This window comes from Microcaecilia unicolor, chromosome 3, assembly GCF_901765095.1.
Source record: "Microcaecilia unicolor chromosome 3, aMicUni1.1, whole genome shotgun sequence".
Taxonomy (NCBI): domain Eukaryota; kingdom Metazoa; phylum Chordata; class Amphibia; order Gymnophiona; family Siphonopidae; genus Microcaecilia; species Microcaecilia unicolor.
In genome coordinates, this window is record NC_044033.1 from 459,715,464 (window position 1) to 459,743,150 (window position 27,687).

Sequence of the window (27,687 nt, forward strand, 5' to 3'; positions counted from 1 at the left end):
CCAGATAATAAATAATCCCAGTCTAAATTAAAGATAAACATCTATGAATTAGAAACATAGGGACCCTTTTACTAAGTTGCGTAGGCGCTTACATGCACCCAATACTTGCCAAATTGGAGCTACTGCCTGATTACCCTGTGGCCTTTGTGGTAATTCCACTTTTGGCGTGCGTGCACTATGCTTGTCTGAAAAATATTTTTTATTATCTGACACACGGCAGCTATGTGCATCAAGTGGAATTTGATGCGCTTAGACCATTACCACCCAGTTACCACATGAGACTGTACCGCTAGATCAATAGCTTGCGGTAAGGTCTCAGACCCAAAATAGATGCGTGGCAATTTTCATTCTTCCACACGTCCATTTTTGGCAAAAAAGGCATTTTTTGTATGTGTGCTAAAAAATAATTCTGCGCGCGCCCAAAACACGCATCTACACTACTGCAGGCCATTTTTCAGTGCACCTTAGTAAAAGGATCCCACCTTAGTAAAAGGAACGCCTTTTACTAAGCAGTGGTAAGCCCACCTTGGTCTTACTGCACACCATTCTGGAGCTACGACTGGCCCAACGCGGGCAGCGGCAGTTGTTCCACCCCCAGCTCATGGCATTTTTGGCACTAGTGGAAAAGTTTGAAAAATATTTCCACAGGCGCTAACTCTGCGGTAATCGGGCAGCGACACGTGCTACCCAGTTACTGCTGAGTTAGTGCGGGAGACCTTACCGCCACCTCGATGGGTGGTGGTAAGTGCTTCCTCCCCACATGGCCACACGGTAAGTGAAATCTTACCGCACGGCCATTTCTTTTTTCGGCCTTTTTACCTGCTGACGTAAAAAAGGCCTCAGCGCACGGCAAAAACAGCTCCCGCCTCTAGTGCAGGGCCCTTTTTACTGCAGCTTAGTAAATGGGCCCTTTGGTGCATAAACGGGGCAATTCTATAACTTAGATGCTCACATTTACATATGTGTTATACAAGAAAACATTTAAAATAAGCACATTTGTATGCACATATGGACTTAAGCATTGGCATGGTGCCTAAGGGCTACTCTGCACATACCCACTTAATTTACATAGCACATATTTGTAAGGGAGGGACATTCACAGGGGTGGGACATGGGCGGGACTCCCACTTACATGCATAACTTACAGAATACTTGCCACATTTAGGCACTCACACTTATACCAGTTCTATGTAGAATAAGCTCTTACCCTGCACCTAGTTGGAGGTGCCATGTTATAGAACTGCCCCCAAAGTAGGGGATATGATAGAGACCTTGAGATTCCTGTCAAGACATATTTTACAAAATCCACACATTTTAAAACAAGGGTTCTCAACTCAGTCCTGGGGACACACCCTGCAAGCCAGGCTTTCAGGATATCCACAATGAATATTCATGAGATACACTTGTACGCACTACCTCCATTTGTATGTAAATCTACCTTATGGATTTTCAGTGGGGGTATCCTGAAAACTTAACTGGCTAGGTGTGTCCCGAGGACTGGGTTGAGAACTCTTGTTTTAGAGGAAAGAATACTCTAGAACAGGGATAGGATATCTTAATATACAGAGAGCCAGATGAATGTCAGTACTATTCATAGCGTACTGCAATATTATGTAATATCAGAACAGGAAATGCGCAGAGCTCCATAGACCTTCTGAAAAATAATGAGAACAAACTAATAGAGTGGTCATTCTGAAAATATTTGAGAAATGCAGTGTTTAAACACCCAAACTCTGGTTAATGGCATTCTCTGTGTATGCTTCCTATGGTCTCATGGGTCACATAAAATTCAAAGGTGATCTGCATTTGGCCCTTGGGCCTCAGGTTGCCTACCCCTGCTCTAGAGCAAGTGTTCTCAACCTAGACTTTAGGACACAACAAGCCAGTCTGGTTTTTAGGATATCCACAATGAATACACATGAGATAAATTTGCATGTATGGAATCTGTCTCATGCGTATTCATTGTGGGTATCCTGAAAACCTGACTGGCAGGTGTGATGTGAGGTCTGAATTGAGAAACCCTGCTCTAGAGCAAGAGGTCACATTATAAGGTTCCAAGGGAATAAACAGAAAAGAAACGTCAAAAATCTCTTCATGGATAATGTGGTGGATGCATCGGAAAGCTTCTGAGTGGAGGTGATGGGAGCAAAAATAACAGAATTCAAGAAATTATAGGATAAGCACAGGGGATCCCTGGATGCATATATGTGGGGTGTAAGCCAGAGATGCACTGAGATCTATGGTATTGTACCAGGAATGAAAGTGGGCATACTTTGAGTCTTCTGATCCTTAATGCTATTTGTTTATATCTTTCTAGTTTTGAAACATTTTACCGTATATACAGTTGGATGCAAATCTTTAGGCACTCTGGCCCAGATTGTATGTTTGAATTAATCATGAAGTTAAACACATCCTTCTACAATTGCCTATCAGGCTTATTTTCGAAAGAGAAAGACGCCCATATTTCGACCCAAATCGGGAAGTGGGCGCCCAAATCGGTAAAATCGAAAGCAGATTTTGGGCGCCTCCAACTGCAGTCTGTCGCGGGAATGAACAAAGTTCATGGGGGCATGTCGGAGGTGTGGTGAAGGTGGGACTGGGGCGTGTTTATCAGCCGAGGAGAGATGGGCGCGCTTGGCCGATAATGGAAAAAAGAAGGGCGGCAGAAGCGAGAATTTGGGCCGCTTTTTTTGGACCCTTTTTTTTCACAAACAAGTCCCCCAAAAGTGCCCCAACTGCCCAGATGACCACCCGAGGGAATTGGGGATGACCTCCCCAGACTCCCTAACCCCCTCCCACCAAAAAAAAGAACTTTAAAACCTTTTTTTTTCCAGCCTGTATGCCAGCCTCAAATATCATACCCAGCTCCATCACAGCAGTATGCAGGTCCCTGGAGCAGTTGTTAGTGGGTGCAGTGGACTTCAGGCAACACTTGTACTGGTAAATGGGAGCCCTCCAATACCCCCCAAACCCACTGTACCCACATCTAGGTGCCCCCTTCACCCATAAGTGCTATGGTAATGGTGTAGAGTTGTGGGGAGTGGGTTTTGGGGGGGATTTGAGGGGCTCAGCACCCAAGGGATGGGAGCTATGGACTTGGGAGGCATTTAATTTTTTTTCTAATTGTTACAAGTGCCCCCTAGGGTGCCCGGTTGGTGTCCTGGCATGTGAGGGGAACCAGTGCACTACGAATCCTGGCCCCTCCCATGACCAAATGCCTTGGATCTGTTCATTTTTTAGCTGGGCGCCTTCGGTTTCCATTATCGCTGAAAACCGAAACCGCCCAGCTCAAATCCGCCCAAATCCGATGCATTTGCCCGGCACCAACCGTATTATCGAAACAAAAGATGGACGCCCATCTTTTTTGAAAATACGGTCTGTCCTGCCCTTTCGCGTACCCGTCCTCGGAGATAGTCGCCCATGGAGATAGGTGTTTGCGTTTGATTATGCCCCTCTATGTCTAATTATAATCAGCAAATAAATAGTAGGAGATTGAATATAATTTTGAAAAGTGAATATGGCATGTGCAGCAGCTTAGACACCCTTCCAGTTGATTCATCTCTACTCTTACAAAGTAAGAAAAGGCTATAATAAAAAATCTCTAAACACTTCCAGTTAGCAGTTGAGAAATGGAAATTACATGGAGCTGTTCAAACTTAAAGAAAGATCTGGAAAACCAAAAATAATCTCTGATAGAGTAACTTTGTATATCAGACTGGCAACTAGGGAATCCTGCTCCTTATAAACTCGGGCAAGTCACTTAACCCTCAATTGCCTGAGGTACACAGATTAAATTGTAAACCCTCTGGGGTCAGGGAAATATCTATTCTATATTTAATCTACTACTAATATTATTACTTATCATTTCTATAGCACTACTAGATGTATGCAACACTGTATACTTGAACATGAAGAGACAGCTTATAATCTAATCAAGGCAGACAAACAGGACAAATAAGGGAATTACTAAAGTGGGAATGATAAAACAGACATGGGTACTGAACAAGTGAATAGGAGTTAGGAATTAAAAGTAGCCTCAAAAAGATGGGCTTTTAGCCTAGATTTGAAGATGGCCAGAGATGGAGCTTGATGCACTGACTCAGGAAGTCTATTCCAGGCACATGGTGCCACAAGAGAAAAAGAATGAGTCTGGAGTTGGCAGTGGAGGAGAAGGGTACAGATAAGAGATTTACCCAACGATTGGAGTTCCCGGGGAGGAGGGTAGGGAGAGGTAAGGGTGGAGAAGTACTGAGGAGCTGCAGAGTGAATGCACTTGTAAGTTAATAAGAGGAGTTTCAACTGTATGGGGAAATGGATAGGGAGCCAATGAAGTGACTTGAGGAGAGGGCTAATATGAGCATAGCTGATCATTCACCCACTTTAGCTATGGTTTACCATCAGGAACACCTATGCTTATACCATGTAGAAGTAGGTACTATGTTTTCCTAGTACACCTTATTTATTTATTTATTATATTTGTATCCCGCACTTTCCCACTAAAAGCAGGCTCAATGCGGCTTACATAGTAATAGGTAACACAGAATTTTGTTATGTAAAGTAGGAAATTATCATGCATGTACATGCTAGAGCAATTTTGTAGGCACCCATTGGAGAGTTCAAAATGCTGTTCTCTCCCCCCACCCCCTCAAAAAAGTATCAAATTAGCCCAATAATTTAACTTGTATTTCCATAGAGCAGTTGTGTACATTGTTTATTCCAAGGCTATCTTTCTGATTCACTGCCCTTATCCTACCTGATCCCATGGTAATACATCTGTTCCTTATCTTAGCATCCTCTGTGAGAGTGAGGGCCAACAGTGGACTTGGGCTAGGTGGGGAGAGTCCTTTAATTCTGACCAAATCAGAACAGAACTGTTTGATCTCCATTCTAAGTCTAGTGAAATGGACACAGAGCAACAGTGCAGACTGCAGAAGCACTCTCTAAAAATCACTGCACCACAATTAAAGCACTGTACCGTTCCCTTCATTTTCACAACCATTTCAACAAAACAAATCTATTTTCAAAACTGAACTAGGCACTTAAGAATTCCAATATAAAAAGTTATGGTTTACAAGCTATTCTAACTATAATGAAGTAGCATAGATTCTACAGGCATTTATAATACTCCCACCTTCCATTTTTATTTATAGACTCTTATCTGTGTAGAGGACAAAATTATTCTGTAAGCTTGCTCCAAAGCCAAGCTCACTAAATTTTCATCTGATCCATATTACACACCAATTCCTACAGGTTAGTGTGTAATATATATCAGATGAAAATTCAGTGACTGCTTGCCTTTGCAGCAAGCTTACAGAATAATTCTGCCCCCTCCACAGAGAAGAAATTAAAACTGGAAGGTAGAAGTAAATGCTTGTGGAACCTTTGCAACTTCTTTATAGTTAGAATAGCTTGTAAACTATAACTCTTTATATTGGAATTCTGTCAGTTAATTGCAAAAAGAAGAAAATGATACCAGGATTTTTGAAGCATAAACTAAAGCAAGAGTATAACAATGATAAGAAGCAATTTCATTGCATATTATTTTTTCCAGGCCCTCTCTCATGAACTTGGAAATAAACCTTTGGCCTTCACATTTGTGCCATCTGTTAGAAGACTTCCAGCTCATTTTCAGATTGTAGAGCCTTCAAAACTTACTTTCACACCTACAAAGGAGTCAAACAGTGACAGAAGCAAAGAAACTGTAAGCAAGGTAGTTATTTTAAAATCTTGCACAGTTTTGTATATCTTCTTTTTTTATTTTGTGATGATGTGAGCGAGACACAGACAAGAGAGAGCTGGAAAGGCAGACTGGGTTGGAATCTAAAGAATTTGTTAAGATGTAAAAGTGGCTATGGTGTAATAAATTGTATATGTTACTAAGTTGCTGCAATGCTTAAGTGCTTAGTGGAGGGTTACATTTAGGAGAAAGAGCATTGTGCTTGGGCATGCAATATATATACGTGCATTATTTGTGAGAAATATACTTATTTTGCAAACAGGACCTGTGTATGTTCTCTTGCTGCTTCCCAGCTCTAATTCAGTTCTTATAGCCAGAATAAAACTGTTGCACCTATTCTCTACAGCATGTTAAAAACATTGTCACAAAATGCCTAGCCACCCATGTGGGCTACCCTGTGGCCGCTCAGAGGGTCTATGCCCAGCACAGTTCAGGTGCGCCTGCACCTGCCACTTGTGCTCTACACTAGCACTGTTCTCCTACTGACTGGGTCCCAAACTCTCTGGGTGAGTCTCCCGCTCTCAAATTATCCCCAGTGATTTCTAGGTTACTGGAGGCCACACTCCCAGTGGTCCCACAGTTTCCAGAAAGCACTCACAGACCCAGTGCAAACCACCAGGATTCTTAATCAGTCCAGACAAGCAGAGGCAATAAACTAAAATGTTTATTGTCATGCAAAAAAAAATTAGAACAATGAACAGATAAGGTGCAATTAGCAAACAGTAACAGATAACTGAAATATGATTCAAAAATAACACTAACTAAACTAAACATTGGTTTACTATCTAAATAATACCTGGGAAGAGCTGCTCACAAGTTATCAAATACAACTTTTTCACAGGGCCTCAGCAAAGAGATCCTTCTCTCTTTTCTCCCTGGCTAAGACTGGAGCTTCGTGATGCAAGGTTCCACGTTTGGAGTCACCAACCAGGAAAAGGATCTAGGAGTCATCATTGATCATACTTTGAAATGTTCTGTTTAGTGTGCTGCGGCAGCAAAAAAAGCAAATAGAATGTTAGGTATTATCAAGAAAGGAATGGAAAATAAAAATGAGGATGTTATAATGCCTTTGTATCGCTCCATGGTGCGACTGCACCTTGAATACTGTGTGCAATTCTGGTCATTGCATCTCAAAAAAGATATAGTGGAATTAGAAAGGTACAGAGAAGGGCAATGAAAATGATAAAGGGGATGGGATGACTTCCCTATGAGGAAAGGCTGAAATGGCTTGGGTTCTTCAGCTTGGAGAAAAGACAGCTGAGGGAAGATATGATAGAGGTATATAAAATACTGAGTAGATATGAATCCCTTGTTTACTCTTTCCAAAGATGCTAGGACTAGGGGGCACACAATGAAACTACAAAGTAGTACATTTAAAATGAATTGGAGAAAATATTTCTTCACTCTAGAATTTGTTGCCAGGGAATATGGTAAAAGCAGTTAGCTTAGTGGGATTTAAAAAAAGGTTTGGATAGCTTCCTAAGTCCATAAGCCATTATTAAAATGGACTTGGGGAAATCCACTGCTTATTTCTGGGATAAGCAGCATAAAATATATTGTACCGTTTTGGGATCTTGCCAGGTACTTGTGACCTGGATTGGCCACTGTTGGAAACAGGATACTGGGCTTGATGGATCTTCGGTCTTTCCCAGTATGGCAACACTTATGTACTTATATAAATTGGGCTCCTGGGCCAATCAGAACCCAGAACAACAAGTTTAAAAAATAGCTGGCCACATCAGTGCAGGTTATCTCTTATCTGTGTTAACTAAAGAAGGAACGGTCAGTGTTCTGTAACAGCTTTAAACATAAGCATGCACCACCTGCTGGCCAGACTAGAGAAATACACTTCAAGATATAATACAAGTTACAGGCTTAAAACCCACTGTTTTGTCACACTTATGCTATTGTTTTACTATAAATACAATATTGCTAATAGGTGGCTAATCATATTCTTTGGTTACCATGGCAGTAATGTTACCAGATGCAGTAGAACAAGGCAGCCATCCTTACATCCTTGACCATAAAAGGAACAAGTAGCCCCAAGCATCCTTATCCCAAGACACTGTTCCCTCTAGCAGGCACCTCTCCTACAGAGATAATCTCCCTCCCCCAGAGACTCTCCTCAGTAGACAACCCCCTATATATAACCTTCTCTCCTATCTGAAGGCCAAGGAAATGACAAACGTGATAAATGGTAAGTGAAAAGGCTAAAGAGGCTAGGGCTGTTCAGACTGGACAAGAGACGGCTGGGATATTGGGTTGTAGTCAAACAAAATCAGATCTTTACACTTAAATAAATAGACTGGAAGGCAGACCATGAAGATACCAAGTAGTACATTTAGGACACTGCAGAAAATATCTTTTCACTAAGCATAAAAGGGCCTGTTTACTAATATGTGCTACAAAATAGGCTTAGCGTGTCCTAATACGGGATTGTCCCATATGCTAAGCTATTTTTAGCATGTCCATAAAATAGGGCATCTTCGATTTTTTTTAACTTGTAGGTCATGCACTAATATTGTCATTAGTGTGGGGCAACTGCAAATAACACAGAGCAATAAGGGTTCCCATATTAAAAGTGCATAGTTCAGTTAGCACATGCTAATAACACTTCCATGCCTATTCTTCACCCCTGACACACACCCCACCCCCTCCAAAAATAAATAATAAATAAATATGGCACGGTTAGTATGCACGGAAGGGAAAAATGCTGCAAAAAACTTCAACGCATTTTGTGGTAAGCCTATTTTTCCCATGGTAAGCACATTTTCGGGAATAACATGTATAGAATGTTTGTACATTTGGGAGGCTGCCAGGTGCCCTTGACCTGGATTGGCCGCTGTCGGGGACAGGATGTTGGGCTTGATGGGCCTTTGGTCTTTTCCCAGTATGGTATTACTTATGTACTTATGTACGTATAACATGGTTTAGTAAAAGAGCTCCATAGTCAAACTCTGGAATTCATTGCCAAAGGATATGTTAAAAGCAGTTATCATAGCTGGGTTTAAAAATATTTGTGGAAGCTCCTAGAAAGAACATTCCACAAATTGTTACTAATATAGACTTTAGAAAAGTCACAGGTTATGTTTAGGGGGCAGTATGGAATCTAGTTACATTATGAGATCCTGCAAGGTACTTGTGACCTGATTTTGACTATGTTGGAAGCAGGATAGTGGTTTTGATGGATATTTAGGAACCCTTTTACAAAGCAGCGGTAAAAGAGTGGCTTTAGCTTGCCCTTATGTGGGTCTTTTCTGTGAGCTAAGGCCATTTTAGCACAGCGGTAAAATGGGCGTTTTCCAAATTTTTGTATGAGTGTATGGCAATTTAGCTGCACTGAGGGGGGTCTTTTACAAAGGCACACTATTGTTTTTAGTGTGCGGTAATGATTAGTGTATGCTAAATGCTAGAGATACCCATAGGAATGTATGTGTCAGACCTGTGAGTTCTTGTAACAAGTAGAGCGCTGCCGAGCCCGATACTCAGACCAGGTTCTGCTTGGTGGCCTGACAACCCTGGGTTTCACCTGCGCTGACTGCCATTCCCCAGAGGTTGAGCCCCTAGGTGCGGGCAGCCTGCAGGGCTTACGAGATGGAGCAGGAAGCGGGGTGATGAATGTGATGGCCAGACAGGCAGCAGACACGAGTAATCCAGGTACAGGCAAGGTCAGTAGGCAGGCAGCAGACACAAGAGTAATCCAGGTACAGGCAGAGTCCGTAACAAAAAACAAAGTAGAGGAGAAGCACACTACTGAGCAAGTAACACCTACCAAAGTAGAAGCCGAAGCAAGGATTCTATGGAGAGCTCAGCTGATAAAATGCTGGCGTCTGACATCAGCAGGGAGAAGGGGCACAGCCACAGGACAAGAGCAGTGGAAGGAGGAACTGGAAGACTAATAGGAGAGAAGCAAGGGAAGCCAGACAGAGGAAGAGCAGACCCAGGTGGGTGGAAGCAAAGCAATCAAGGAGCCTGTAAGCCAGGTAGAGAGAGAGAGAGAGCAGAGCCAGGTGCATGGAAGCAAAGCAATCAAGGAGCCTGCAGCCAGAGAAGAACCACACACACATGGCTCAGGGCTGTGCCAGTCAAGTGTGCATGTCGTCGGGACCCTGCGCAGCCCGAGGGCACCGCTTGCGTTGAGTTAGGGGACATGACAATATGGGCATCTCTAGCGTTTAGCGCATGCTAATCATTAGCATGTACTAAAAATGCCACTGTGGCTTAGTAAAAGACCCCCTCAGTGTACAATTGTCAGGGGGTGTACATGTGAGTGGAGCATGGACATGTCATGAGCATGTCGCAAAGTGATGCGCACAACTTATAGAATGCTATCAATTACACTTAAGGGCCCTTTTACTAAGCTACGGTAGAGCTAATGTGTGGGTAGCACGTGCCAAATCAACACTATCACCCGGGTAGTGCGGGCACCTGGCGGTAATTTTGAAGTTTGCATGCTATTTCCCATGGTAGAAAATAATTTTCTAATTCCTACTGTGGGGAGAGTTCCTGGCGGTAATCGGCAGCATGGCCACATTAGTGCACTCTAAATGATTGCTTCACAAGTAGCACGTGAGCCCTTAACGCTAGGTCAATGGGTGGCGGTAAGATCTCAGGCGATAGTTCCAACCCTAGCACATGGCATTTCTAGTTCTAGTGGAAATATTTCCACAGGGGGTTACCCAGTGGTAATTGGGCAGCGCCGCATGCTATCTGGTTACCACCAGATTAGCACAGGAGCCCTTACCGCCACTTCAATGCATTGTGGTAAGTGCTCCCCCCACATGGCATTTGGTAAGAGCAATCTTATTTCATGGCCATGCCTTTTTTCAGTCTTTTTACTTGTTGCTGTAAAAAGGGCCTCGGTGCACAGCAAAAACAGCTCCCACCGTTAGTGAAGGGCCCTTTTTTCCGCAGCCCCTAAGATCAAGAAGTCATTATTGTTTCAGTATTCCTTGAATGTCATTTTTAACCTATGCTCTTTTGTTTACGTGAGAATCAATAGTTATTTAGGTTGACATGTGACTATATTTTGCAGTCTACTGTATTCTCTGACTACTTGGCCACAGGAAGTGGAGCCAGTCAAACTATTGGCATGCAAGATTCGCGTTCTCACAGAGCTAACAGCAATCAACAGATATCCCAAAAGAGAGAAAGTACAGTAAGCGAGGCAGAACAAATGGAAAGGAATGATGTTTACCAGGCAGAATTTGTTATGATAACAGACTCTGATGGAGAAGAGGATATCATTGCTAGGGGAAATGAAAAGCAGCCCACTGTAATTGCAGTAATCACTGACCATAGACAAGCAAGAATCCAATCTGTGGCTGTGCCTTGGGATTCCACCAAGAAAACACATCCAGGAGAAACTGCTGTTGGTGTTCAGAGTGCTTCAGGACAACAGAATGAGCTCTGTCAACAAAAACGATCTCAGGTACAGCTTTTATTATGTTTTCATGATCTGGGTCAATGGTCTGTAATTTTGGGTTATATTATGTTATGTACAGATTTCTGGGGTTGGTTTTATATTTTTTTTAAAGATTGTTTTGTATTTTATTCTGCTTTTTGAAATATATATCTATTTAGAATATAGTAATTTTATCACTTCCAACTGATAAAACATCTAAGGCTTTAAGATTTTTATTAGACGCTACTTTTCCAAGTGAAAAGATTATTTAGGGGTCTTTTTACTAAGCTCCTGCAAAAAGTGGCCTTAGAGTACCCCATGCGTGGGTTTTTTTCCCAGCACATTAAGGCCATTTTTGCTACAGCTGTAAAATAGCTGATTTTCTATTTTTTATAATAATGGCCATGCCTAATGTTGCCATTAGTGCGTGACCATTAAAAACAATTACCGTGTGAGCATTTACCACCACTTAATTTGTAGGGCTCACATGGTAATCCTGTGCTAACCAGTTAGTGTGCACTAATATGGATACCTAACTGTTTAGCACAGGAATGCTCACTCTCTGCCCACCCCTGACATTTCCCTTCCAAAAATAAATAAATAAAATAAATAAATTACATTCTATCTATCTATCTATCTATCTATCTATCTATCTATCTATCTATCTATCTATCTATCTATCTATCTATCTATCTATCTATCTATCTATCTATCTATCTATCTATCTATCTATCTATCGCACATGAGCCCTTAATGCTAGGTCAATGGGTCGGACCATTGGTCTATTTAGCCCAGTATCCTGTTTTCAACAGTGACCAATCCAGGTCACAAGGACCTGGCAGAAACCCAAATAGTAGCAACCTTCCATGTTACTAATCCTGGGGTAAGCAGTGGCTTCCCTATGTCTATCTCAAAAGGAGACTATGGACTTTTCCTCAGGAATTTGTCCAAACCATTTTTAAACCCAGATACACTAACCGCAGTTGCCACATCCTCCAGCAATGAGTTCCAGAGCTTAACTATTCGTTGAGTGAAAAAATATTTCCTCCTGTTCTTTTTAAAAGTAGTACCATGCAACTTCTTTGAGTGTCTTTTTACTTTTTGAAAGAGTAGAAAATTGATTTAGGTTTACCCATTCTACACCACTAAGTATTTTGTAGGTTAACACATGGCAATGTAGCTACACTGATTAGTGCAGAACAGGGGTGTAGTTAGACCTTGACAGGAGAGGGAGCCAGCCCAAAGTGTGTGTGCATGTGGGGGGCTGTGGCACATTTTTGTCCACCTCCCCGCCACCGCTGCCCCACCCATCACTGCTGCATGAAGGTACCATGGCTGGAGGGGGTCCACAACTCCCGCCAGTTGAAGCATTTGTCCCACGCTAGTCTTGCATTGCCTGTCCTGTTCTCAGTCACTCCATGCACGCTCATTTTAATGAAACTGAGCATGCACAAAGTGCCACGATTGCTCAGTTTCACTAAAATGAGTGTGCATGGCGCGACTGAGAAGAGCAGGGTTGGCAATGCATTGAGACATGCGCTTGACAAACACTTCAGCCGGCGGGGGTTGGGGACCCCTGCCAGCCAAACCGGGGGTCCAGACCCCTTTGGCCCCCCCTTAGCTATACCACTGGTGCAGAACACACCCACTCTGCCCCAGCACTAAAAAATAAAGGACATCTGAGCACACCCTGCGGTAAGCCCTTATTACTGCGGTAAGCACTCGTTAGTGCTTACTGTTGCTTAGTAAAAGGACCCTTTAGGATGTTACACTGCTGAGACAGATCAGACATTAAAAACAAGAATCAGCACTTATCTGTGATAAGATCACATGCCACAGAGCAGATCAAAGTAACATTTTCATGTGGGACCATTATTTGGGACCAGACCGTTACATCAATGACTTTTTGATCAAGGCATGTATAGGAACATTTAAAATAATTAAAGGATGTAAGACTTTTGAAGTTAAAATAATCATACACAAGAACTTTGTGATTGGAGGACTAGACATGAAAATAAAACAAAACAAAGACAGAGTGAGCAAAGGTTTAGGCATTTTAACTCATTAGGAATCATAAAATTAATCTGCTTGTCTACTTTTGATCAACTAATATATGGCAATTATACTACTTTAGAAAACTATGGTTACCTAAAATATGGGATGTGGAAATCACTATCAGATTAGTGATAGATTATTTTTGTTGAAATCCTCCATCACCTCCAATTGTACAACACTAAGGAGAAATGATGCATAAGATTGGATACTGAAAGTAATATGTTATTCATGAATATTTCCGATATTGCATATTATGAATGTGAAAACTATTTCTCAATTGTCTTTTGTACAGCAGTGCTTCTCATCCATCTCCTGGAGGCATGCATAACTAGCTAAGTTTTCAAGATTACCGCAATAACTATGCATGAGAAAGATTTACAACACATTTATATTTCTCATGCATCATTATTGTGGGATCCTGAAAACCCAACTGTCTAGGTGTTGTGCCAGAAGAGACTTGAGAAGCATGAATCTCAAACTTTTCTCTGAAAGAAGGAAGCAAATGAAATAACTTCTAATTAGATTTCAAAGCCCACACAAAACCTTTAAAAAATACAAAACCTTAAAAAAAATACAAAACCTTAAAAAACATATAAAATAAAAGGGCCATTTCACTAAGCTGTGTTAAGCAGTTAGCGGGTTTTACAGTGCTAATAGCTACAATGCTTTTAAAAACATCCAGCACAGTAAGAGAACCATGCTAGCTGCTTAATGTAGGTAGGTGCAGCTTGTGAGTCAGTGCTGTGTATTCACATGACTGCTGGTAGTGGGTCTACACAATGCCAACTCGAGAAGTAGACTTAAGTACAGGCATGCTACCAGCAGCCTGGTAGTCTGGCCATGGTCTATGTCCTACCATGATCTTATCTCTGTCCACATAGAAACCTCCTCAGAGCACCAACCCACATAAACCTCCTACAGCAGCAGACCCCCCCCCCCAACAGAATAGATCTCCACACATATACATAACTGCCCCCCAAATGCCAGGCCCTCCTTCTACTCCTCCCACTGGGACTTACTTAGGGCATTCCTGGTTGTCTAGTGGTTTAATAGTGGTTTAAGATAGGAGTGGTCTCCCTCCTGTGTACCACTGCCAGGGGTCAATCTGCCATATAAGAAATTGCTCTTAAGTGGCTTGAATCATATTTAATAGATCATAGGTACAGGATACAGTGAAATCAAAACAATTTCTATCTTACATACATTGACTTGGGGTGTTCTGCAGGGTTCTGTTTTCACTGTGGTGCTTTTAAACATTTTTATTGCCCTATTGGCAGCATTAGGACAGAGACTCAATTTGTACATGTATGCCAACAATATACAGCTAAGATATTAATCATGACCTTGCTGATATCCAGGCTGTAAAAAACTTGAATTTATGATTAAATGATATCGAAGAGCAGCGAAGAGAGTGCATGATCTAAAATTAAATCCTTCAAAAGCAAAGGCCATTTGGATATCAAGGAAACCTTTATCTCCACTTTTGATTCCAAAAATTGCAGACATATTTATACTCCTAAAAGTTACTGTCATAATACTGGGTGTATTTATTCACAGTCAATTTACTTATTGAGTTCAAACGTCTATGGATACCAAAAAGTGCATTAAATGGCAAAGGTAATTGTTAGTACATAGCCATGATAACTACTATAGTGCCAGCATGACTGCATATGCTGATGCAAACACTAACCCTCTAATTCTGTATAAATCGCAAAAAATTACATGTGCAAATTTGGGGTTGCACCCTATTTGAATGTGCTATTTTATTGAATAACAAGCTCCAATAATTAGCTTTTTAATAAGCAATTATTGTCACTAATTAATTTTAATTGAACTTTATGCATGTAAATTTTAGGCATGGAATCTGCACCTAAAGTTTACACATGATCTGAAAAGGGGGGTGCAGAAGTGGAGGATCATGGGCAGAATGGAGCATTCCTAAAATTAATGCATTTTGGGGGTCTTCCACAAAGCAGCAGTAAACCCCCAGTGTGCACCATTTTTTGTAACACCAGTGTTTATCCGGAAGTAATTGGGCAGTGCCTCGTGCTGCCAGTTACTAACAAGTTACCGAAGGAGCCCTTACCGCCACTTCAATGGGTGGCGATAAGTGCTCCCTCCCAAAATGGCTTCATGACAAGTGCTTCACTTGTTGCATGGTTGTTTCTTTAACCCCCCCCCCCCCCAGCTTTTTACCTGCTGCAGTAAAAGGGGGACTCAATGAATGTAAAAAAAACCTTTTGCCGCAGCTTAGTAAAAGGACCTCTTTATTATAGAATAATGGGGATACACACCTTATATAAGCATGCACATTTGTACCACGTTTCCATGTGTATAAATGGCTGGGCTTAAATTTAGTCGTGATTCCTGGACATAAGCTCTATTCTATAAACTGCACCTAACTTTAAGCGTAACTTATAGAATTGTGCTTTTTTCAGCACATATATAAGGATCTGAAACAGAAGAGGGAGCCAATAATATTGCTGCAATAATGACATTACACGTTCAAATCTGCATGATAACAATTTATTTGCTGTATTCTGTAGGATTTGTAGGCATTTAATTCTATACCTCCTACCCCATAGTAGATAATATTGCAATAGTCTACGGGGTCCTTTTACAAAGGCACGCTAGCATTTCTAGTGCATGTGTTAAGTATGTATGCGCTATACACTAGAGACGCCCATATATAGTGTGCATTGAAAATGCTAGCGTGCCTTTCTAAGAGGCAGTGGCGTACCAAGGGGGGGCGGTGGGGGCGGTGGGGGCGGTCCGCCCCGGGTGCATGCCGCTGGGGGGGTGCTGCGCACGCCTGTCCTTCATTCGTTCCATGCTCCCTCTGCCCCGGAACAGGTTACTTCCTGTTCTGGGGCAGAGGGAGCATGGAATGAATGAAGGACAGGCACGCGCGGCACCCCCCCAGCGGTGTGCACCCGGGGGGGGGGGTTCTTTCACGGGGGGGGTGTCCTTTCGTCAGGGGGGGTTGCCCTGTATCTGGGGGGGGGGGGGCGCTGCACCCGGGGGCAGGGTGCATCCGCGATCCGCCCCGGGTGTCAGCCCCCCTAGGAACGCCACTGCTAAGAGGACCCCTATCTGAGGTATAACTAAGGTGTGAACTAAAGAATGTGTGACTCCATGTAAGTCCTAGTTGTGGCTGACACTTGTCTTCAAAGTTAGTGGAAAATTGCTATCTATTCCCAAATACTTAAATGAGTCAATTGGGGAAACAAGAGAGCCAAGAAGAATAAAAGAGGATGCTGGCTTTTTTTTATTTAATAAATTTTCTGAGATGCCTGCTCAAAAAACTTTTAGTGAATTACAAATGTACATACATAATCAAACCAACTCACAGTAAAATACAGAACATAAAACAGTTAAAGTAAAATAATATAATAATAATAATAAAATAATAAAAATAATAATGATTAAAAACAATTCAAATGTCTCCTGAAATAGGCAGTCTTACATGTCTTGTGAAAAACAAGATAACTAAGACCTGCAAGGTACTCCCTAGGAGCTGCATTCTGTAGTTCTGGGGAAATAAAGAAAGAACTTTCTTCTGTGTATTAGAGGATGTCACCTTTTGAAAAAGCAACTGGAGCTTCCAAAAACAACACCTTAAAAACCTAAGACTCGTAAAATGTATATGATAAACCACAGAAGCCTGTGTAGTGCATCCAACACAGGCAAAATTAGATCTGATTACTTAAGACCCAACAAGATTCTAGATTCTTGTTTCCTCCCTGTAATTCAGGAACCCAGAGTCTTTGACAGGTTGTACTTTAATCGATAATCAGAAATGCAGGAGACCATTGCCTCCAGGTACTATTCATAGCTGTCAGATTAAGGGATAGCAGATCCACATACTGGACTAACAAAATGCCATCTGCATAGTAACATCGACTTATCTCCAAATCTTGAACCATAAAAGCAATGGGGATAAAGAAAAAATATTAAAGAGGAAAGGACTGATCCCTAAGGGACTCCACAGTGTAAACAGATGGGATGTAGACTCAGAGGCACCAGTCACCACATCAAAAGAATGTTCATAGAGGAGTGGATTAAACCACTTTAGCACCTGACCTCCCAAACCAATCTCCTTCTCAACGGCCTGCATTTGCCATGTATTTAACGCACATGGCAAACAGTTAATGCCTGGGCAGCTCATTAAATGCCTGGTCTGAGAATGCATGACAGGTACCTGTGGTGTGCTACTCATTCCTAGTCCTCCCCAGACACAACACAGCACTCTGATCCACAACCTGACACCCCCTATACAACACAGCATCCTGATCCACAATCTTACCACCTCATTCAACACCGAAACAGACCCTTACCCCCCTCCCGACATCAGCTCCAACACCCTCATTCATAATGGGGCACTGACACAACAAGGCTGCCCCCTTTAGCACTCCTTAGACCTAAAACTCTGCCCCTCCCTCTTGAGCCCAACTCTCTCCCACCCCCCCCCACCCCGATTGTCCCCTGGCACTTACTCAGGGGCTGCATTGGTGACGAAGGGATGCTGGGCAGTAGTAATCCTCCTCTGCTGTCAGTCAGTTAATGCCCAAATCCAAAATGGTGCTGATGACCCCTAGTGGTAGTCTCTTGGTACTGCTGACAGGGGGTCATCCTTCCATATAAGATTTCTTTGTTCAGTGTCAACCACAATATGTTCAGTTTTTTTTTACCAACATGCACAATAAAACATTTTAGCATGAGTTTTAGTCCATATGAGTGGTAGACAGAGGAACTATGCTGATGTTCATTCTACCATTGTTTCATCTTAGTTTAAATCATTAAATCTATCTATCTATCTATCTATCTATCTATCTATCTATCTATAATGGAATATTAAAGCTTCTTTTTTTCTGCAGCTTATGGCATCTAATAAACTACCAGGTCAAGCTTCAAAATCACTTATGTATTCAACAGTGGATACTGACAGAGTAAGTTTTTTTTGTTCAATTTTCTGCTGTGATTAATATTAAAATTTTGGCTGTATGAGTCACTATTGGGGCAATTGTATAAGCGGGTACCCCCTTGCATTTATGTGCTTACAGAATAGTGCTTCACATACCCATGAAAGTGTTGATATTCTATACATTTACACATGTAAGTGATGCATAAATGCAGGTGCCCTTTATGAGGGAAATTCTAAAAAGGGTCACCTACAGAGTGAAGCAAAAACAAATAATCCCCTACAGTATTTTGCAGTTTTCTCAGTAATCACTTTGAATTTCAATGACAAATTTTACATACTTATTTAATCATCATACTTACGTATTACTGTAAAACAATATTTAATTATCTTAAGCTATGTTGATGTAACTGACATTTTAGCATTACTACCTAGCAATTTTTGCACGTTAAAATTATTCAAGCTAAGGCACAGTAAAATAATGTTATTCAAACAATACAATTACAATGTGTCAGAATTTCGCAGTCACTGTGAATGTTCAAAGTGTCCACCCCCAGCTTTAGCACAGGCCTTCTCTCACTTTGTGAGGTTCTTAACAGCCTTATTGATTGGTCCTTGTGGCCGGCTGTCCCAGATCATCTACAGTACTTCCTTGATTTTGGCGACTGTGGCTTTGGGTGGAGCGTGTGCTAGGCATCTGACATTACTCCCCTGACATGGTAGTCTAAGGGGTTTAGGTCCAGTGAATTTTGAGCTTCCAGTTCTTGAGATGATATGTAGCCAGTATCGTTTTTGCTCTGAAGTCTTTTTCATGCAGTGTCTGGTTTCCCATTTCGGCCATTGACACCATGTCCCTGATTGCCATTCCAATCAGAAATGCTTTAAAAGAAATTATTGGTAAATTATCATAATATCAAATAGAAATTATTCAAATTATTGTTTACAAAAGTCTACGTCACTGTGTCATCATTTACAGTAAACTGGAAGCATGTATGTTAAAAAAAAAGTCTGTATGCTCCTTGCACCAGGTGCCGTAATACAGATATATTAATCAAACTGGCCTCAAAGCTCCAGGGATACTGCTCATAATGGGCAGTCAACACCTTTAAGGAGTCCCAAATACTATCATAGGCCCTTCTCATGATAAGAGAAGAAAAACTCCCAATAGGAGAAAAGTCCCATTCAAAAAAAAAAAAACCCACAGATGAGGCAAAATCAAAATCAAACACTCTGGAACTGAATACTCCTTGTATATGAGTGTGTTTGATTTTCTTTTTTATATCAGGCCTTTCTGTTCTCAAAAAAGGGGAGAAAAACTCATGTGTACACATGTCCATAGAAAAAAAGCTTGAGCTTTCATACATACTTATATCCCCAGCATCCAAACTTAGCAGTGGTTCTCAAAATAGTCACTTCCATCCACTGATGTTTGTAATCTAGAACATGAGTAGCTATACTGGGTTGGACCAATGGTCCATCTAGCCCAGTATCCTGTTTTCCTAACAGTGGCCAAGGTCACAAGTATCAGGCAGAAACCCAAATTGTGGCAACATTCCATACTACAAATCCCAGGGCAAGCAGTTGCTTCCCATGTCTGTCTCAATAAGAGACTATATAGACTTTTCCTCTAGGAATTTGTCCAACCCTTTTTTAAACTCAGATACACCAACCGCTGTTACTATATCCTCCTGCAAAGAGTTCCAAAATATGGTCTACATGTTCTCCAAGCCTCAACAAGGGCCGCTTTGAAGGGGGGAGGGCCTGCCTCAACTTGGTGGGAGAGCAGGGAGGAGGATTAGACTCTGCTTGGGAGGGCTGGGAGGGAAGGGGGATTGAATTTTGAGCAGGGTTGCTGGGAAGGAACAGGATCAGACCTTGCTTGGTAGAGGGGATCAGGCTATGTTCATATGCCGGGAAGGGGGACTGAACTTTGATCAGGTGAGGGGGCAAGAGGAAAGAAGGATCAGCAATATTCAGTGCTGGCACCTGCATAGATTAGCAGGCAAAGTTAGGACTGTCCTACATGCCTATTAACTCTGCATTCACTGGCACTGAATATTGTTGGCACCTACATAACTCCCAGCTCTTCCCCAACTCCACCTCCTGCAATGCCCCACTCCTGGTCACTTACAACATGGTAAATCAGTGTTGATATTCAGTGACATTGCCCAGTTAAGTGCCACTGAATATTGGTGGATAGCCAGCCAGAAACAATTTAACCAGGTAGAAGCCGCTCCTGCCTGGTTAAATGACTTCGAATATTTAGCAGATTGTAGTCAATATTCAAGAGGATTTGAAATTTACAAAGCTACACAGATAAATCCTTTTTCTTTGAAATTCCTGACCTCTGAATAGGTAATATGTGGCCACATCTTTATCTTTATATATAAAAGGCACCACCAACGTTCTAAATGAAGCCTCCAGCCGGAAGTGTGAAGGGGGAGAGATATCCGGTTTCCCCATGAGTGTCTGCCCCGCCCTCGCTCTCTCTGTAACACAAACAGTGAAGGAAAACACAGCAAAGCACGAAATCAAATCACTCTCTCTGTAACAGTGAAGGACTCAGAGGGGGGAGGGGAGAGAGGGCAGAAGCCCTCACTATCTCTGTAACACAAACACAGCACAGCAAGAAACTTAACACTGAAGGACTCGACTCCGATGGGGGAGGGGACAGACAGCACAGGGGAAGGGAGAGAGGGCAGAGGGCAGGGACACACACACTCCCACATGCACACAGAAGAAAACCTTGCTAGCCCCCGTTTCATTTGCATCAGAAACGGGGCTTTTTTACTAGTAGGTCAATATACAACCAAACGTTATATGGATAAATTTGATCAGGATTAGAGATATGGTGAAGCAAGGCCAAAAGTTCTCTATCTAGATAACTTGTCCATATAAAGTTAGGACTGTATATTCAGCTCTCTGACTTTTACATTGTTGTGGCTAAATATATACATAAAGACATATGGATAACTTATCTGTTTATCTTTATACATCCACAGTTCTTGTGAATGTTGACTCTACTATGTTTATAGCATTTAAGATAAAGTGTAAAGATTTTATAAATCTCACTCTATTTTACCTTTTTCTTTTCTCTTTCCTCCAGTTAACATCTTCTCTTTCCACCACTGATCATCTTTCTCATAAAGCACCTGACATTCATATAGTACCTCCAACTAATCAAAAAATAGACTATGACTTTGCTAACCTGAATGAAGTCTCTTCTGAAGAATCCTATAGAAAAGGCCAATTTCTATCTGGGCCAGCTAACCATGATTCTTCTGCATTCTTTAAGGCTACTGGCCTCTCTCCATCCTGTTCTACTAACCATGAATCTGAGACTTTGATAAGTAGATCCTCTATGTTCAATAGAACTTCTAATAGCAAATTGCCTACCACAATTCAAATGAAAGTATATACTATACCAAATTCGTTTTGCAATATACATGAAAAAATACAAAGAGGTCCTAGAAAAAATCAAATTCCATTCTCACATTTTTCCAGTGAGACAGAACTATCAAACTTAGGTGCTCAATCACCATCCTCCTACCCTTTGAGAAGATCACGTACGTTATCTCCAATATCAGTCCAAGTCAGAACTCATTCTTTATCCCCAAGCCCTAAGCCTCTGGAGCCACATTTCTATGGTTCATCTTCCACCATATATAGCACAAATGAGCCTTTCAGTCCACTCTCATCTAATACAAATCTTTCAAGGTCAGGAATTACATCTCCCTTGCCAGCACGACTTTCTTTTTTAACTTCTGTTTTAAAGTCAGGAAAATCCACTGACCAAAAAACATTTTCTCCTGAACCTTCTTTCTCTAAATTTTCTTCCACATCCCTAGGCTCACCTTCACCTTCACCTGATCAGATGTCTAAATTAAACCCCACTATATCTAAGAAATCTCCTTCAAAGTTTATTATTGGTGCTTCCAACCAAAAAGAATCTCAGAAATCATTGTTTTCTGACCAATCTCCTAATCAGTCTAAAATCTTACCCTTACCCTCAGGGCCTAATATGGCATCAGTTTCCCCTACAAAATGGCATAGAGCTCTTTCTCCTAATAGAGAACGTGGAAGACCATCTGCCATGTCCTCTTGTAGAGAAAAAGTTATATTTCCAACTCAGTTTCAAACATATGGCCCCAAACCCCCTTCTCCTACCCCAAGATGTATTTCTCCATTGCACCTTAAGCCTCCACTAAAAAAAGATACACAAAACTCAGCCAAAAGAAGTCCTATGCCTGTTAAATCAAGGAAAGTGCCTATGTTTTCACCTTCTGTGTCTTCAGCTGTATCACACTCTTTTTCTCCTACCAAACAAAGAGTTAATCTGCCACATACTCCAGAAAAAAGTCCCTCTCCTTCAAAGTTTTTCCAATCTGTACCTTTTCTAAGAAAACAAGCTCAAATATCATTGCCTACTCCAGAGTTGAATGTCACATTTCCTTCACACTCTGATCATAGGTCTTCCCTTCCAATGACTTATAATACTTATTCCTACTCCCCATACCCTTCTTCCTTATCACCATATTCAAATTACAGACCTTATTCTGTATCTCCAAGGCCTGGGCAATCACCCACTGCTTCTGTAACACAATGCACATCACCTATCCCAATACATTCACCATCATCATACTCAGCTCTGTCAAGATCAAGCAATCTGTCTTCAGTACTATCCTTACCCCAGTCTCCTGACCATGAAACTAAGAAACCCAAGGTACCCCACCTAACCTTTGCATGTGTATTTTCTTGTTGATCTTTATGACAATTGATCTGCTTTCTGGAATGACAGTTCAATGCAAGTGATATACATTTATTATTTAAGCTATATATAAACTAAATAGTTATAGTATATTTGATTCTTTAATTCTACCCAATAGAAACCACAAAACTTTCATAATTATTTTCAAATGATTGAAATAGTATAAATACAATTTTACATTAAACATTAAGAATCTGATATCCAAAATTGTTTATGTGGTCAGCAAAGGTGCTTACCACAAAAAATAGTTTTCAATCTAAATCCTGGCTGCTGAGTATAGACATTATGGCCAACTAAATCAGTATAAATCAAAATGTATATATGTTGTGGTTGTGGAAGAAGGAGCCAGGATATTTTGGGGCTAACATTACAATTTATGTCTACTGGCAAAATTCAGTTGCATCCATATAACTTCTATGTTCAGTTTCAGCCTGACAAACAGCATGTATGAGTTAGCCACCCGGTTTTTATAAATGTCTCTGAAAATTGTGTGTGCAAATTTAGGCATGGTTCCGATTTGCACATGCAGTTAATAGGATAATAAGCCAATTAGTGCCAATAATTATCTTTTTAACAAGCAATTATTGCTACTAATTAGATTTAAATGGGTTTTAAGCATGTAAAGTTAGGCGCAGGATCCGTTCCTAAATTTTTCTTGGCCTGAAAAAGGGGGTATGGAAAGGGGATGGTCAAGGATGTTTTGGGGTGGAATGGGGGCATGGCTTTGAGTTACAGGCATAATTACAGAATAACGGTGCTGGGCCCCAAAACACCCATGACCCTCCCATTCCTGTCCCCTTTTCTGCGAAGTGCGTAAAATGTAGTTGTGGATCCGGTGCCTAATTTATGCATATCCATGTTAATTGTTTTCAATTAGCATCAATAATTGCTTGCTAAAATGCCAATTGCTGGCACTAATTGCCTCATTATTCAATTAAATTGCGCACGCAAATTGGGCATGTCCCCAAATTTGCATGTGCAATTTTTGGTGACTTTTAAAGAATTAGGGAGTCAGAGGGGAGGTGCTGTGCCTTGGTGGGGTTGGTTTTGTAATACCCTGATGGGGGCTTCTTGATACAGTATTCAAAGGAGGAAATGAGACATGCTGCATTATTAAGAAAATAAGAGCATATGGTATGCCATGCTGGTTCAGAGCAAAGGAATATAGAGCCCACTATCCTGTATCTAAAGGAGCCAATGTAGGTTGAAATTAGCTAGCTGGATCCAAAAAGGTAGCTATGGATGGAAGTGTCCCATTCATTTCAGGCTGTTTAGCAGTAGGATTTTCAAATCGTAGCAGTGTATGGTTGTTTTGGGAAGGTTATCTTGCATACTCCCACCATAGCCAAGCTGTTTGTGCTAAAAAGTAACATACTAAAAACTCTGAATAGCACACAAAGTAGTAATGTAGCATGGATACTACTTTTGCTTTCTTGGCTCACACTATCACACTATTTTTTTTAGTGAGCCTTTTGTAGCATATACCCCAATATCTATATTTTACGACTTCATATACTAGAAAATCCTGATTTAGGTAGATTAATTCACCTGGGCATTTCCAACTTCTATTATGTCCCAAGGATCAGTCCAGACAAATGGGTTGTGACCACCCACCAGCAGGTGGAGATAGAGAACTCTATGAGTTATGCCTCATAATCTCCTGCACTTGACAACCAATCCAGTATTCTCTCTCCTATAGGCGTAATAGCAGCTCCTGTGCGCTGTGATGACTTCTGTGTGGCCTTCTGTCCTGCTTGCAGGTTCAGTTGAGTTGAGGCTGAGAATATCTTGTGCCTCATGTGTAAACCTAGTAGTCTAGGTCCTTCCCTGCTCCTCTGTTGCCACTTTATACCTCTTTATCTCAGTCTTCTCTTCTCTTGCCTTTATCTATAAACAACCCCCAAACACCGCTGCAGTTATTTTTGAGAGCGCTTGTGCTGTGGGAAGATTGTGGGGCTTCAGTGCCTTGGAGGTCATGAAAGTGACTGTTTTCTGTGAGTATATTTATTATTCTGTATGTCTGAGCCTATTAAGTCTTGTGTGCACTGCGGGAGTAAGCTCTCGGCTACCGGTTCCTGCACACTTTGCTTTACTTCTGTGGACATGCCGCTTTTTCCAACTTTAGCTATCAGTACTCCGTCTCCAGGAGTTCAATCTAGCCCTGCTCCAATGGAGGTTTTGGAAGGCTCAGTGCCAACAGATCCTGCGCTTGGTGAGGCTTCGGTGGCCATTTTGTCAATGGACTCCTCTTCCACTACTGTGTCCATGGATGTTGGTTTTGCAGAGGTAGAAATCTGTGCCCTGCTGTTTTCACCTGAATTTGTTCTTTTATTATATCAGGCCTTTTTATTAAAGTCAGCTCAAGCTTCTCCTTCTTCCCCTCACGTTGCTTTTGAGAAGCAACTTCCAAAGAAATGAAAACTTTCTGTTTCACAGGATTTGGAGAATATTCCTCCTTAGGACTCAGAGGAGTTTTTTTTTTCGGAGTATTCTAACTGTCCTAGTTCTGCTGATGGCCCTGATTTCCACATTTCAGAAGCAGACAGGGGTGATGATCCCACTGTACCTAGGCTGTTTTTGAGAGTGGAGTTGCCTTTGTTGATCACAAAATCTATGAAAGCTTTAAAAATTTCTTCCCCTGCTTCTCAGTCCTCTGGTCCTGCTTTATCTATTATATCAGGTTTTAAGAGACCTCCTGTATCTTTCCATATTCATGAGGCTATGTAGGAGCTTACTGCAGCTTAGTGGGAGACCTCTGATTCTAACCTCTGGGTGGCTCATGCTACGTCCAAATTATATCCCTTTCAGCTATCTGATTTAGAGCAGTGTGCTCTGCCTAAGGTGGATGCCCTTATTATGGTGGTTACTAAATGTACCATTATCTCTGTTGAAAGCGGCACTGCATTGAAGGATATGCATGACCGCAAGCTTGAGGCTTCCTTGAAGCTTGCCATTCAACTAGCTGTGTTAAATTCTCAGGCAGAAATATATTCTTTTGTAGCCAGAGCATATTTATCATGGATTCAACAATTGTCCATGTTGGACTCTCCTCCAGACTTTCTCCCTATCCTCAGGGCCGCCGAGAGGGGGGGGGCCGGGGGGGACAACATTCCTCGGGCCTCCAAGGGGGGCCCGGCGCTGGGGTCAGACCGCCGGCGCTGCAGTTCCCGGTCTCACCTGCCTGCCTCCTCGGCTCTGGGCCCCCTGCATTCGAAGTGGCAGTCACAGATCGCTTCCCTTCGGGCCTTCCCTCCCTGTGTCCTGCCCTCGTGGAAACTGGAAGTTATATCAGACGAGGGCGGGACACAGGGAAGGAAGGCCAGAAGAGAGGCGATCTGCGACTGCCGCCTTGAATGCAGGGGGACCGGAGCCGTGGAAGCAGGCAGGTGAGATTGCGGACTGCAGCAATGGGGGTACGGCAGCAGAGGGGGCGAGCGATGGGGGCAGCAGCAGTGGTGGTGGTGGTGGTGGGGGGGGGGGGGGGGTGGAGGCGGGGTGGCCTTGCCCTGGGCCCGGCCTAGTCTTGGTGGTCTTGCCTCTCCTAGAGGCAGGGTTGTCCTATTTGTCAGACATTCTCTTCAATATTTTCTAAATGTCAGCTAAGGTTATAGCCTTGGCCATTTTGGTGCAATGCTGGCTATGGTTAAGGCATTGGGCCACTGATGTGGCATTCAAATGTCATCTGATGAAGTTGTCCTATCAGAGGGAAACTAGTTTTTGGTGTGGATTTGGAGAAGATTGTTCCCAGGTCTTCAAGATTGTTAAAGACCTGGGAGATTCTAAGGTCCAGTGGCTACCTGAGGATAAGCCTAAGCCTCATGTCCAGGTGGCTGTCTTGTTTTTGAGAAGTGCAGATGTATAGACCACGGAAGGCTAGTGATTCCACTCAAAAAACTCACTTTCCTCAGTCTTTCTTTCAAGGAGGCAAGAAGCACTTTTGTGCTTCCTCAAGAACCTCTCCCTCTTCGCAGCCCTCACAATGATGGGGTCGAGGTTGACTCCTTGTACATTGACATAGGTGAGTGTCTTTCCCGCTTTTACAAGGACTGGACCACTATTACTGCAGATATCATTCTTCATGTCTACAAGCTAGAATTTTTGAAGACACTCGCAGATCTTTTCATGCTGTCCCCTTGCAGCAGCTCTCCAAAGAGTCAGGCAGTGCTAACTACCTTAGCCTCTTTAAGGTGACTGGGAGCCATTCATCCCATTTCTCCGGCAGAGAGGGGCACTGGTCGATATTTCACCTATTTGGTTGTCTCAAAAGAAAGAAAATTCTTTTCACCCAGTTCTGGACCACAGTAGAGTGCTGCACTTCCACATGGAGAGTCTTCATTTAGTTATAGCCTCGGTCTAGCCAGGTGAGTTTCTCACCTCATTAGACCTCAAGGAGGCTTATTTTCATATCCCAATTTGACAGGAAATTTCTCCAGTTTGCAATCCTGGGAGATCATTTGGCTCATCACTAAACCTCACACATTTTCAAAAGTTGTGGTGGTGGTGGTGGCAGTCTTTCTTCACCAGCAAGGGATCCAGGTACATCCTTCCTGGATGATTGGCTAATTTGGGCACCTTCTTATCAAGAGAACCTTCGAAGTACACATATAGTCCTGTCTCTTCTTTCTGTGTGTCAGGCTTGTGAGTTCTTGTGCCAAGTGGAGCACTGCTGAGTGCGATGACATGCCCCTGTACCCTGCTTGGTGGCCAAGCAATCCCGAGGTTCACCTGCAGTGACCGCTGTTCCCCAGAGGTTGAGCCCCCAGGTGCGGGCGGCTGGCAGGACTTGTGCAGGAAGCTGAGGA

The 27,687-nt window shown here is 42.2% G+C and overlaps 1 protein-coding gene across 4 annotated transcripts in view; it reads left to right on the top strand.

Moving 5' to 3' along the window:
• Positions 1-27,687, top strand: part of MLIP (muscular LMNA interacting protein) — a 182,039-nt gene that overhangs the window by 60,786 nt on the left and 93,566 nt on the right. For 3 of the 4 annotated variants that reach the window (XM_030198970.1, XM_030198971.1, XM_030198974.1), the window contains exons 4-7: positions 5,552-5,710; positions 10,773-11,168; positions 18,074-18,145; positions 21,224-22,840. In XM_030198970.1, coding sequence (XP_030054830.1) covers positions 5,552-5,710; positions 10,773-11,168; positions 18,074-18,145; positions 21,224-22,840 — 2,244 coding nt within the window. The remainder of the gene's footprint in view (positions 1-5,551; positions 5,711-10,772; positions 11,169-18,073; positions 18,146-21,223; positions 22,841-27,687) is intronic. The other variant, XM_030198972.1, reaches the window with a different exon arrangement.